This window comes from Fringilla coelebs (assembly GCF_963513975.1).
Source record: "Fringilla coelebs genome assembly, chromosome: 13".
Taxonomy (NCBI): Eukaryota; Metazoa; Chordata; class Aves; order Passeriformes; family Fringillidae; genus Fringilla; species Fringilla coelebs.
In genome coordinates this window covers 4,029,775-4,044,914 of record NC_140039.1, presented here as the reverse complement: position 1 = coordinate 4,044,914, position 15,140 = coordinate 4,029,775, and the positions used below count along the sequence as shown (strand labels likewise).

General features: G+C 39.5%; 1 protein-coding gene across 1 annotated transcript in view; it reads left to right on the top strand.

Moving 5' to 3' along the window:
• The window catches only part of ATG7 (autophagy related 7), a 97,000-nt gene extending 83,305 nt beyond the window's left edge, over positions 1–13,695 (top strand). The window contains exon 19 of the mRNA XM_084214752.1: positions 12,850–13,695. Within this exon, the coding sequence (XP_084070878.1) occupies positions 12,850–12,882 (33 nt within the window). The 3' untranslated portion in view covers positions 12,883–13,695. The remainder of the gene's footprint in view (positions 1–12,849) is intronic.
• Positions 13,696–15,140: the final 1,445 nt, after the last annotated feature.

Sequence of the window (15,140 nt, the reverse complement as noted above, 5' to 3'; positions counted from 1 at the left end):
GATAGATTGATAGATAAATAGATTGATTGATAGATATAGAGATAGATATAGAGATAGATAGATAGATAGATAGATAGATAGATAGATAGATAGAGATAGATAGATAAAAATTATCTCATTTATATCATATAAAATGTAAATATGTCATAATTATAATAATATAAAATATTTCTATAATATATATTTTGTAATAAATAATTTTTTGGTTTTATATATATATAAAGAAATTTTTTTTGGCACCTGTGAAGGTGACACTCCTGGCATGTTCTGTTCTCCAAGAGCTGCTGGACTCTGCTCCTCCTGGCACCAAATGGAGCTGGAATGGCAGCTCTGGGTGGGTGCTCTGGGAAATGTCCCTGCTGATGGATCCTGGAATCAGCTGGCTCCTGCATCCTGCTGGGAATGCCAGCAGGAGAGGGGTAGCCCTGAGGGCCCTGCAGTGTTTGACCATTTTCTGTTTGAATTCAAACTCTGGATCGTTCAAAATGATTCAGAACAACTTCAGAAGTGTGTTCCAGATCTTTCTTTGCAGGGGAAGGAGAGGTGAGGTGGCAGAAATGAGACATTGAGGGTAATGTAGATTCAGTGCCTTGAAGAAGTGAAGTTTGTCCTGACAGTACAGGAGATCTGTTGTTTGTTTTAGGATGAATTTTATGGCCAATCCATTGGGCATCCCAGTTCTGCATTCCCATTTGGAATCCACTCTTACTCTATTTGCTGCTGCCTGCAATCAGATTTTAATGTGCCTCCTCCCTCTGTCCCTCCCAGCTGGACTCAGGAGTTCTCTGTGACCCCAGAAACTCCTGGAGCTGCAATCAGAGCCGGCCAGGAGATCAAAGGCACCCCAGATGGAGGAGCAGGGACAGCTCAGAGACACTGGATGGAATTGCTGGGCTGGTGATGGACTCTCCCAGCAGCTCTGGGAGGAGCCAGGACGTCCCTCTGTCTGTCCTGAGCAGCCCTGCCAGGGGGCTCAGAGACCCTGGCACAGAGCCCAAGGTGCCTGTGGTTGTGATTATGACCTGTAGAGCAAATTTCCAACCTTAGATAAAGATCTGCAAGCCATGACAGTTTAAGCAGAATGACAGTGAATTTATCACAGGGTGAAAAATAGATTTTTGGGGTTTTTGAATGGGGGTTCAGGGGGCAAGATGGAGGGATCTGGGTGTGTCCAGCCTTTCTCCTTCTTCTTCTTGGCCTCCATCTTCTGCTGTGGTGTTGGCACTTTCAGATTGGTTTAGAGTAGAAGCTCACTGTCTGACACAGGTGATGGGTGTTGGGAAGTTATTGTAAATATTGTACATGCAGTTTTTAGTATAAAAAGATAACACCACCCCAGGGGCAGGCAGAGTGCCCTGGGCTGTCCTGCTGAGCAGACCTCAGGGGAAAAAATTCTATAGCCAAGGAACAATAAACAACCTTGAGACTGAGAACTGGAGAGCTCTGACTCCTTCTTGGACAGCCAGGCTGGGAAAGGAGACTTTTGAATTTTTCCCAGGATCACTCAGGTCAGCAGGAGGTCCCAGGACAGTCATGCTGTGGTCATCTGTGTCCATCCTCAGTGACCACGGCCACCAGTGACCACCCATGGCCATCCAGTGTCCATCCTTTGGTGCCCACACCAGCTGAGGGAGCACCTCCCTCCTCCAGGAGCTTGGGAGAGCCTTGCTCTGCTCCTGGGAATGAAAAACCAACAGCAGAGCGAGCAGGCAGCCCCTTGGTGACAGCAGGTCCAGAGAAAAACTCAAATTAAATAAGATTTGATGGCTAGGACGCGGCTGCTTGCAGACAATCTGTCAGCCCAGCAGATGTTGAAATCCTGTGGTCTGAAAATCAAAAGCAATTCTGAGAGGGCTTGCAGAATCCAGATCCCTGCAAGAGCCTCCAGGCCCAAAATCTCTGCACAGTCCCATCAAAAAGTTCCTGTTTGTTCCATTCCTGCACTGACTGAAGTGCCACGGGAATAAATCTGACACTTGGAGCCGGGTTTTCAGCAGGATCTGGGTTGGATTCTAAACCAGTACAGAAGGTTTGGAGTAGAGTTGAGCCTGCCTCTGTTGTTTACTGCTAATTTATTGATAATTTATTGATAATTTATTGATAATTTATTGATAATTTATCGATAATTTATTGTTAATTTATCGATAATTTATTGATAATTTGTTGATAATTTATCGATGATTTATCAATAATTTATTGCATGGGCCTGGCAGGTGTTTCCAGAGCAAGGCAAGGTGCTTGCAGAGGTCTCTCACTTGCTGAGGCACCTTCTGCTTTTTCAGCTTTTTCTGTCATTTTTCTGTCACCAGAAACCTGATCTGCCTGTTCTATTTCTGGAGCATCATTACCTTACCTTTAATTAGTGATTTTTATTTTTTTTTCTCCTCTTTGTGCTTGTATACCAGCACTTGCAATTTTCTGGGTAATGTTTATTTTGATAAGCCCGATGGGAAAAGTGACAGGAAAAATCAGGAGGGAAACTGGCAAGGTTTTAAAACAAATGGATTTATCTCCCCTAAGTTTCTGAAGTATCTGACATGAAATAAATCTGACAATCCAGTATCCTCTGAGCATTTAACACTGCAGGCCATGTTCTTTCATTCCCTCAATTCACATTTTCAGAAATTATTTTAATTTCTAAGTGTATGAAGAGCAAAAGAGGAGAGGGGAGGAAGTTTTCCCCACCTTCTTCTGCCTCCTGCACAAGACAGAAATGTTGTGTACACACCAGGAGGATCTCCATGGAAGCAGGGATGAGATGAGTGAGGTCACTGGGCAAATCCAAGTTTTCATGAATTCATATTTTGATTGCATTTCAAGTTTTCTGTTCCTCGTGTGTCACATGAGGGGGAGCCTGGTGATGTGCACAAAATTCACATGTGAGGAGGATGACATAGTTATGGGACCTGTGCTCATTTTTCCTGCCAAATGTTCTTTTCTGATCATGGCAATTGAGCTGGAATTATTTGGAATCATGGATATTTTGCTTGTGTTTGCCCAGCTGCACTTGGTGAGGATGGAGTGGGATTGACCAAACAGAAAAATGCTGGAACTTGGCTCAGTCTGGCTTAGGTGACCTCCCAATAATGCTTTTTATTGGTCTGGGAATCTCTGTCTCATCTGAAAATTATCTCTGCTCTTCAATCAGTCACTAAAGCCTCGAGGATTTCTGTGAATTTTTTTTATTTCCCTTGTAGAATTTTTTTTAAAAAGACCCTCTAACTTCCTCTAAGCTGTACCCAGAATCAGGCCACAATCTGAATATTTACCTATCACCTACTTCATCCTGACACATCAATTCCATACTTAAACATAGAGAAATTAACCTTAAAAAGAAATAAAAAATCGAATCCAAGGAGGAGGAGTTAGAAGGTCTTTTTAAAAAAAAAATTCTGCAAGGGGAAAAAAATTCACAGAAATCCTCGAGTGAAGAAGCATTGTGAGGATGATGATGATAAAATATCATTATTCATGGATTTTTGTGCTGGCTATGGGGCTAATTTAACCAGGATGATGATGATGATAAAATACCATTATTTATGGATTTTTGTGCTGGCCATGGGCTAATTTAACCAGGATGATCCTGGATTCCAGAGAGGGTTCAATCTCATGTTTGGATGCAAAAACACTGGAGCAGGGTTCTGGGAGAGGCTGGGAAATCTCAGGATTGTTTCAAACTCCAAACTGGACAAACCATTCTGGAATCTGTGGCAAGAGCTGAACCCCCTGAGGCTCTGGGCCCTGAAGGATGGACAAAAATGATTTCCAGAGGTGTCCTGGAGCTCAGGGATTCTGTGCTCCTAAGTCCCATCATTTTTATAAATTCCTCATTATTTCTGCATTGCTCATTCCTGCAGTTCAGTTGTGCAGTCAATCTGCTGCTCCTTTTTAATCAGTAATTGCCAAATGTTTGATTTTTATGGCCTGAGAGCTCTTTTAGAGCTCTGCATCACCTGGGGGCTAAAAAGATGCAGTGGCAAATTCTGGATTTACAGCAAATTCAAATGTAGGTGCAGAAATTCAGGTGTAGAAATGGTTTCATTATCCTGAGATCCCTTTCTGCATCCAATCCACATTTCCTGTGCAAGCCTTGGAAGGAAATTAGCTTTTATATCTGTGCTATCCATTTTTTTTGCAGTCCTTACAAATATGATGAAAATAAACTTACAGTTTTATTCTTAATGTCAAACCTGGGCAACCTTGGAAGGAAATTAGCTTTTATATCTGTGCTATCCATTTTTTTGCAGTCCTTACAAATACCATGAATATGAACTTAGAATTTTATTCTTAATGTCAGACCTGGGCACATCCAAGGGGGAAGGTGATGGAAGAATTCAAACATGCACTATTAAATCCAACAATGTTTTATTTTCATTTCAGCCAAAGGCTTTCCATTACATTCTGTCATTCCTGTGACAGAATTTCCATTAATTGTGGAAATATCCTTCTAGCACACCTTCTCCTTGGACAGCTGCCTGTTGGTGGAAGCAAAATGAAGTTAAAAATCCCACCAAAAAACAGAATAATGGCATCATCATGTTTTTATTTATTTTCCCTACTTGTTTGCAGTTTTTAAGAACCTGAAAGAAAGGTGTGGTAATAGAAATTAAATAAGATTTGATATTCTTATCAAGGAAATTGATTAGAAATTCTCCTCTCAGAGGCTTTGCAGCAGCTCCAGTGCTGAAAAATGCTTTTTTCAGCCCAAAAACAGGAGAGCAGTGGGGTTTGTGTTTGCTGCTGCTGGGCTTTGGGACTTTTCTTCCCTCATCAAACAAGGAACAATGGAAGGAAATCTGTCTGGGGCACTTTTATAGCAGAAAAACCCTCCTGTGCATTTTTGTTTGTTTCTTTTTTTCTTTTTTTTCTTTTTTTGTATTGTTTCATTCATTGTTAGTGGTGACCAAAAAAAATCCTTTTTGTGATTGTTTTCATGTCCTTTTTGGGAATACCTGGGAAAAGTGCTCTGAACCCAGGAGGGACCAATTAGTGCTGGGTGCTACTGCTTGGAACTGAGGATAATAAAGAGACTTTCTAGCTAAAGGTTTATTTGTAAATAAATCCTTTAGTGCTGTTTGCTTGCCCTTTTCTGGTTTGTTCTTAAAAACAGCTTTCAAAGCCCTTCAGCTACCAGTTCTACAAGATATTTAGGCTTTAAAGTCCCTTCTAAACCAAACCATTCCGTGATTTTAAGTGCTGTACATGTATTAAAAAAAAAAACAATATATATTATATATATATTCCTATTATTTATTATTATATATTCCTATTATATATTATATACATATTATTTAATTTATAGATACATTCCTGTTATATATTATTATATATATTCCTATTATTTATTATTCTAGATATTCCTGTTACATATTATATCTATTCCTATTATTTATTATTATATATTTATATGGCTATATGTTTATATATTTATATATAACTATATACATATAATTTTTATATTTATATATTTATATATAAATATATAAATATAATTTTTTATATATACTCTTATTATACATTATTACACATATTCCTATTACATATTATTATATATTAATACTATTTATTATTATGTATTCCAATAATATATTATTATGTATCATTATACATATTCCTAATATTTATTATTCTATATATTCCTGTTTTTATTTATTTATTTATTTATCATTTATTATTTATTTATTTATTATTATTATTAATTCTTGGATCTTGGACAGTTAGGAGTGCCCTGAGCAGGCTCTGAGCAAAGCAAAACCTCCCCTTAGTGGGAGATGGGAATTATTGGGTGTGGAAACCTCAGAGTGTGCTGGGCTGGAGGGAGCTGAGGGAGGGGATCCCTGTGCAGAGAGAGGGATGGAAGGGATCCCTGTGCAGAGGGAGGGATGGAAGGGATCCCTGTGCAGAGGGATGGAGGGATCCCTGTGCAGAGGGATGGATGGAAGGGATCCCTGTGCAGAGGGATGGAGGGATCCCTGTGCAGAGGGATGGAGGGATCCCTGTGCAGAGGGATGGAAGGGATCCCTGTGCAGAGGGAGGGATGGAAGGGATCCCTGTGCAGAGGGAGGGATGGAGGGGATCCCTGTGCAGAGGGAGGGATGGAAGGGATCCCTGTGCAGAGGGATGGAGGGGATCCCTGTGCAGAGGGAGGGATGGAAGGGATCCCTGTGCAGAGGGATGGAGGGGATCCCTGTGCAGAGGGAGGGATGGAAGGGATCCCTGTGCAGAGGGAGGGATGGAAGGGATCCCTGTGCAGAGGGAGGGATGGAAGGGATCCCTGTGCAGAGGGATGGATGGAAGGGATCCCTGTGCAGAGGGAGGGATGAGATCCCTGTGCAGAGGGATCCCTGTGCAGAGGGAGGGATGGAAGGGATCCCTGTGCAGAGGGATGGATGGAAGGGATCCCTGTGCAGAGGGATGGATGGAAGGGATCCCTGTGCAGAGGGAGGGATGAGATCCCTGTGCAGAGGGATCCCTGTGCAGAGGGAGGGATGGAAGGGATCCCTGTGCAGAGGGATGGATGGAAGGGATCCCTGTGCAGAGGGAGGGATGAGATCCCTGTGCAGAGGGATCCCTGTGCAGAGGGAGGGATGGAAGGGATCCCTGTGCAGAGGGAGGGATGAGATCCCTGTGCAGAGGGATCCCTGTGCAGAGGGAGGGATGGAAGGGATCCCTGTGCAGAGGGATGGATGGAAGGGATCCCTGTGCAGAGGGATGGACGGAAGGAGCCTGCTGACCTTTGTGGTCACCCCTGGGTGTGCCTGCCCAGGCTGCAGGCTGGGACCTGGGGGATTTCATGAGTTCCAGGGTGCAGTTTGGTGATGGGTGCCGTTCCTGGCATGGAGCAGGTCCCTCTGGATGTCCCTCAGCACATCCAGCCCCACGTGCACACACCCCTGGGCTGCTGAACACCCTGCCAAGGGATTTAGGCTGCCCAGAATCCTGTCATCCATCAAAAAACTCCCACTTCATTGCTGTAAAGTAGCAGTGACTTGCTTGAATCTGTCCTCTTTCCATTAAAAATCCTGATTGTCTCTAAACCACAGAGTGAGATTTGGGGATTGCTCAGTGAAGCCCAATTCTCAGCTGTGCTCTGCTGGATGACACATTTCATTTTTTCACCCTTTACTCCCCACCACATGTGAAGCCTTCATAACACAGCAAACCCTGTGGTTTGCATTAAAAAAAAACCTCCTGCAGGTCCTCCTGAGCAGCAGTTTTGCTGTAAATTGTCTGTAAATTCACCTCCCTCTGTGTAGAAAACAGCACATGTGGGGCAAGAAACTCCTGAGAATCCCCTCCAGGTACATTTCTATTCTTGCAGGTTTATTTAGGAGATAAACAATCATTATCTGGTTGAATCACAGATGTTAAGTGGAAGGTGCAAAGCCTGGCTGGGTGAGCCCCAGCTTTGGAGCTGTTGTTGTTGTTGTGGAAATTCAGTTTGCAGGTGTTGCTGTGCTAGGGAGGACAGGCAAGGCTCTCAGTTCCATTGGATTTATTGAAAGTGCTGTGCAAAATCAATCTGTGGCAATTTGTGGCTTCCCCCATCCCTCATTCTTCCTATTATCGACCAAAAATAATAGTTGGACTTGCAAGAAAGCAAGAGAAGGGAATCCTTCCCTTCTCCTGAGCTTGCATGTGGAATCCCAGCTCTCCCAAGGAGCTGGAATGGCAGAGCAGGGGTTGGAAGGGGCAGGGGCACTCAGCTCACTCTCCTCTCCAAACCCTTCTTTGGGTTTGCCTCACCCAGGATGGAGGAGACAGGAAAAAAACCAAAAATCCAAATTCACAGCTTGGTTTGGAAACCAGACTCTCTTGACAGTCATTTCACACGATGTCTCGCTTGGCTTTCTGTGTTTTATTTCCTCCCTTATTTCCTCACTCTTCTGGAGTCAGAGTTTGCACAGTCATCATCTGTTCAAGTTTGCACATCATTTTTGAAGACATCTCTTGCTCTGAGCCTGTGGTAATCCAGCTGTCAGTGTTTCACATCCCATGGAGTTTGTTTGCTTGAAGTCAATTTGCAATTGTTGACTTCTGTGTTGAACTCCTCTCTTCTGGGTTTTCCTCTTCCCTCTGCCTGTGCTTTGTCAAGATTCCTCCACCTTCTTCTTCCTAAACCTTTGTCAGGGGAACACAAAATGCATTTTGGAAGTGTCCAAGGCCGAGTTGGAGCAATTTGGGAGAGTGGAAGGTGTCCCTGCCCATGGGATAAAATCAGCTTGAAGTCCCTTTCAACCCAAGCCATTCTTTGCTTTAATGGTTCTGGGATTGCATGAAGCTGATAAAACTCTGTTCTCCTGGAGAGAAAGCACTCCCAAACATTTAAAAATCACCCTGCTCAACCCAGGATCTTTGAGTGTTGGGAACCTCATTTTCAGTGTTTTTATGAATATTTTCTGTTCAGAGCTCCTAGAAGAGAGCTGAGCCTGGGGTAAGATAGAATTTCCTCGTCAGGGCTGCAGTCCTGCTTTGTTTCCAGGCTCTGTCTCAACTTGGGATTTCTGCTTTTCCCTGCCTTGAATCATACCCTAAACTCTATTTAAAGATTTTGTTTTTTGTATTTATTTTCCACATCCTTGACCCTGCCTGGCGAGCTGGACATTTCTGTTTGCCTTGGCAGGCTCCGAGCTGCTCATCTAGGGCAGGATGAAAACTCTTTTTTTTTTTTTTTTTATTCCTTTTGTAAACAAACTGCTCCTCAGGATTTTCCATAAGGATTTACACCACCATTTTGTGCCTCTTCTAGGAACAGAGAAAACCTTGCCACTCACAGCTTTCCTTTTCCACAGCAGAGAAATGTTTGATTTCATGCCCCTCCCCAGGCTGGATGGGAAGAGCTTTTTACAGAACTTTAAATTCCAGAAGCAGTTTATTTTTTTTCCCCCTCTGAGGGTTTATTAAAGCTGTAGGTCACTAGGCATTGTTGCCTGGCTTGCACAGGGGTTATTTGTATTTTTGATTTGCCTGCCCACTGCAGGGAGAACAGTGCCCCATTGTCCCAGGCACATGTCAAGCCCTGCTTTGTGCCCAATTTACAGCCCCAAGAGCTGCTCAGGCTCTGCTGCCAGGGGGGCTGGATGGATTTTAGGGTGTAAAATGAGAGAAATAACTCAGCTGGCACACACAAGTTGTGTTTTGGAGCAGAGGAGCTGGGTTTTATTTCCCCTGGGATGCAGAAACGCTGCTGCTCCTTGGCTCAGGGATTTCTGGGGGCTGTGTGCTCTGGGAAAAAAAGGAATTTTTGTGCTTCTGCTCCAAACCCCTTGTGCTGTGTCATCCTCAGCACTCCATGAGTGCTGCAGATCATTTAGGCAAGTTTGAATTGCTCCCAGGTTTGTGTGTCATAAACTTGGAGTGGTTGGGATTAAATCCAGCTCAAGGCTCAGTTAGTCCTGAGCTTAAACCCCGCCAGGTGCCGCCCTGCCATGAGCCAAACCTCTGGAATAGCAGAAAAGGTGTTTCAGGAGCATCCCTGCTTCTCAGGAAGGGAAAGCTGGGAGGGTTTATTGAGAATATTTCCTCCCCCCAGACAGCTCTGCAAATGCCTGGTGGGAATCTCCACCAGTGCACCTCGGCGTGTCCAGAGGACACCTGGATATTCTGGGGAAATCCTCATTTTTCCCCACTCTGGAACCACCTACTGGCCAAGGGCAAGCCAGGAAATGAAAGTACAAAAATGCAATACAGCAGAAAAAGATGGTGTGGTTGAATTCCATTTTTAAGCAGTAGAAAGGTCCAAATTTCCACATAACTTCTTGTCCTGCAGATGCTGTTTATGAGATCTGATATCTAGATCTCATAAATATCTATGTAAATATCTATGTAAAATCACCAATTAATTCTTCATCAATGTCTAGAAATTTCTCTGCAGTGTTTAGTAAAATTTGCTGTTTGTCAGAAGTGATTCCTCACGTGCAGTGTGTGCCAATGAGTCAGCAAAGCAACCCAAAACCTCTGGGGCTTGGTCTGAGCCAAGCTGGGAATGGTAATAAATAGCAAATAACCAGAATTATTTATTATCTGTGAATGGTAATAAATAGCAAATAACCAGATTTATTTATTAACTGTAAATGGTAATAAATACCAAATAACCAGAATTATTTATTATCTGTGAATGGTAATAAATAGCAAATAACCAGATTTATTTATTAACTGTAAATGGTAATAAATACCAAATAACCAGAATTATTTATTAACTGTAAATGGTAATAAATACCAAATAACCAGATTTATTTATTATCTGTAAATGGTAATAAATACCAAATAACCAGATTTATTTATTAACTGCAAATGGTAATAAATACCAAATAACCAGATTTATTTATAAACTCTAAATGGTAATAAATACCAAATAACCAGATTGATTTATTAACTGTAAATGGTAATAAATACCAAATAACCAGATTTATTTATATTATCTGTAAATGGTAATAAATAGCAAATATTTATTATCTGTGAATGGTAATAAATACCAAATAACCAGATTGATTTATTAACTGTAAATGGTAATAAATACCAAATAACCAGATTTATTTATTATCTGTCAATGGTAATAAATACCAAATAACCAGATTTATTTATTAACTGTAAATGGTAATAAATAGCAAATATTTATTATCTGTAAATGGTAATAAATAGCAAATAACCAGATTTATTTATTAACTGTAAATGGTAATAAATAGCAAATAACCAGATTGATTTGTTATCTGTAAATGGTAATAAATAGCAAATATTTATTATCTGTAAATGGTAATAAGTACCAAATAACCAGATTTATTTAATAACTGTAAATGGTAATAAATACCAAATAACCAGATTGATTTATTTTATCTGTAAATGGTAATAAATAGCAAATATTTATTATCGGTAAATGATAATAAATACCAAATAACCAGATTTATTTATTAACTGTAAATGGTAATAAATAGCAAATAACCAGATTGATTTATATTATTTGTAAATGGTAATAAATACCAAATAACCAGATTTATTTATTATCTGTAAATGGTAATAAATACCAAATAACCAGATTTATTTATTTATTAACTGTAAATGGTAATAAATACCAAATAACCAGATTGATTTATTTTATCTGTAAATGGTAATAAATAGCAAATATTTATTATCTGTAAATGGTAATAAGTACCAAATAACCAGATTTATTTAATAACTGTAAATGGTAATAAATACCAAATAACCAGATTGATTTATATTATCTGTAAATGGTAATAAATAGCAAATATTTATTATCTGTAAATGATAATAAATACCAAATAACCAGATTTATTTATTAACTGTAAATGGTAATAAATAGCAAATATTTATTATCTGTAAATGGTAATAAATACCAAATAACCAGAATTATTTATTAACTGTAAATGGTAATAAATAGCAAATAACCAGATTGATTTATATTATCTGTAAATGGTAATAAATAGCAAATATTTATTATCTGTAAATGATAATAAATACCAAATAACCAGATTTATTTATTAACTGTAAATGATAATAAATACCAAATAACCAGATTTATTTATTAACTGTAAATGGTAATAAATACCAAATAACCAGATTTATTTATTAACTGTAAATGATAATAAATACCAAATAACCAGATATATTTATTAACTGTCAATGGTAATAAATAGCAAATAACCAGATTGATTTATATTATCTGTAAATGGTAATAAATAGCAAATATTTATTATCTGTAAATAAATGGTAATAAATAGCAAATAGCCAGATTTATTTATTAACTGTCAATGGTAATAAATACCAAATAACCAGATTTATTTATTTATTAACTGTAAATGGTAATAAATAGCAAATTACCAGATTTATTTATAAACTGTAAATGGTAATAAATAGCAAATAACCAGATTTATTTATTAACTGTAAATGATAATAAATACCAAATAACCAGATTTATTTATTAACTGTAAATGGTAAAAAATAGCAAATATTTATTATCTGTATAATAAATACCAAATAACCAGATTTATTTATTAACTGTGAATGGTAATAAATACCAAATAACCAGATTGATTTATTAACTGTAAATGGTAATAAATACCAAATAACCAGATTTATTTATTAACTGTAAATGGTAATAAATATCAAATAACCAGATTGATTTATATTATCTGTAAATGGTAATAAATAGCAAATAACCAGATTTATTTATTAACTGTAAATTGTAATAAATACCAAATAACCAGATTGATTTATATTATCTGTAAATGGTAATAAATAGCAAATATTTATTATCTGTAAATGGTAATAAATAGCAAATAACCAGATTTATTTATTAACTGCAAATGGTAATAAATAGCAAATAGCCACATTGATTTGTTATCTGTAAATGCCAATAAATAGCAAATAACCAAATTGATTCTTCTCTGTAAATGACAATAAATAGCAGATAACCAAAGTGACAAATGCTGAAAAGTAGATATTAAAAATCCCCCCCAGGATTACAAAAAAACCTTACTATTAATGATAATAAATACCAAATAACCAGATTTATTTATTATCTGTAAATGACAATAAATACCAAATAACCAAACTGATTTCTTTTCTGTAAATGACAATAAATACCAAATGACCAAAGTGACAAACGCTGAAAAGTAAATGTTAAAAATCCCCCCAAGATGACAAATAATTGTTGGTGTGTGGTTGTTAACAGAAGAGAAAAATGCTGTATTTTCTGTAAGGCTGCATTGGTGCTAGTCAGCAGTCCATAAAATGCTATTTATTCTTGCTTTCAAGCAGCAGTGGGAATTTTTCAGAGTGTTTTGAGAGCATATCTCAAGTGCACGAGCTAAAATTCCTTTTTTTTTGTTGCAGATCTGGGACATGAGTGATGATGAAACAGTGTGAGATCAGGTGCTGAGGAGGAGGAGGAGGAGGAGGAGGATGCTCTTTTATCTCTGCCTGGAGCAGTTAATGATTGCTTATCCCTCCTGACTGCTGGAAAGACAAACAAACCAGAGCCCACGTTGTGCCACGAATAACCTCTGTGAAAAAGCAGTCTCTGATGGACAGAACTCACCACGTTTTCATTTTTAGTGTGTAAATAACTGCAGCAATGTGCTCGTGTTTAAACCTGCTCTCTCTCTTTTTTTCTTTTTGGTGAAGTTTATTTTTTTTTGCTTTTTTTTTTTAAGCTTCTAAATATGGCTCACATATAAAAAAATGCTGCTTAAGTAACTTTGGGGTGGTTTTGTTGGGTTTTTTTTTTTTTGGGCCAGGTTTTATTTTGCTTCTCAGTGGCCATGTCCAAGCAGCATCTCTGAATGGCTTTTTTCATCTCTCTCAGATTTGGAATTTGTGAGGATTGAGCATTTTCTGCTCTTGGGGAGTTCAATTTAATCCTCAAAGGTGGGGAGGAGTGGGGAAGGACCTGACCCTGCTGCCTCCAGCACAGGAATTATTTGCAAACACGAATTTCAGTTGTTCTGGATGTGTCCATGGAGTTGTTTTCTATCCCATCTTTCCACTCTGTGCAAAGTGCTTGGGCTGATTTTTGCCCAGGAAAGACCAAAATGGATTTTTACCATGCTTAGGCTCCCCTGAAGCTGAGAGAAGGTTCTGCTCCATGGTGAAAAATCCCTCTGGGAGGTGGTGGGTCATTGATTCAGTCAAAAACCTGCGGGGAAATGCTTCAGTGGAATGAGAAATTTGTTCTCTGCCTTGGCTGTTCCTGGGTGTGCTCATGCAGAACCCTGCAGGTGTTCAAAAAGAGCAGTTCTCTTCTCTTTTTTGGTGGGTTGAGTTTGTTTTTTTCAAGTGGCTTCATAAGCAAAAAACTTATTTGTTGAGAGCCCTTCACTTTAAAATAATACTTGAGAAAAACGGAGTTATAAAATATCAAATTTTACAATATTTTACTGCAAAATTGAAAGTGAATCTATTGGTCTTAACTGGGAACAGGTTTTGGAAGGAAATTTGAAATCCTTTTCATGGCTTTTCATTGTGGGGTTTATGAGTTAACTTGGTCAGAAAAAATGCCAATCCCTTTCTCTGCCCAGCAGCCTCTATTTCCCAGATATATTATAAAAATTAGTTGGCCAATCCAATTATTTTAGTTCCTTCCTTAACATAAGCTCTGAAGATTTTTAATTTTGTAGAGAATTTTCCATCAGAACAAGTTCAGGTCAGGTCAAGGATATGCAACTCCCACCTTCTGATCAGAAAATGAGATTTATTGAAACCTGCTGAGGTTTGAGTGTCTAAAACAGCCATTATTGTATAAAACAGCCATTATTGTATAAAACAGCCATTATTGTCTAAAACAACATTATTTCTATTTCTTTATTACCATAATCATTATATTCACATGATTCCTTACCTAGGGGAATGTCTCATTTAGGTAACTCAAGTGTCATATAAAAACATATACGAATGCAATATATTTTGGAAATTTTGGTAATTGTGGCCAGGCACTGAAGGCTGAGGCTGAAACCCTGAAATCTGCATTTTTAAAGCAGTTCAATACTCCATGGCTTTGCAGCCATGCCATAGCCCAGCTGGAGCCAGCAGCTGGTGCCAGGAGGGTTTCAAGGGAATAATCTGCTTTTTCTATCTCTGGGAGCTGCTGACCGTGCAGGGGAATGGCTCTGCGCCCTGGGGTTATCTCAGACTTGAAAGCTGCACATCTTGGTGAGCCTGGTGAGCATTAATGGTTGTTGGGAGTGCCTGGAGCTGTGCCTGGAGGGTCAGAGCAGGGAGCAGGGTTAGTGCCAGGGCTGCTTCCCTCGGGCACGGCTGTGCCCCAGCTCTGCCAGGCAGGGGCTCCTCCCTCTGCCTTGCCATGACTGCCCCTGTCTGACTGAAATGGAATTTTTGTTCTCCTTGTGGCCCAGAGTTGTTCTTCCAGCAGAGCTGCTGGGATTTCCTCACTGGGAAGGAGGGAGGGAAGGAGGGAAGCTTCCATGTCTGTGCTCTGAGAGCCTTTGAACTCTGGGGTTTGATGGGGTTTGGTGTCCTTTCTTTCCCTTTTCCCTTTCCTTTCCCTTTTCCCTTTCCCCTTTCCTTTCCCCTTTCCTTTCCCCTTTCCTTTCCCCTTTCCTTTCCCCTTTCCTTTCCCCTTTCCTTTCCCCTTTCCTTTCCTTTCCTTTCCTTTCCTTTCCTTTCCT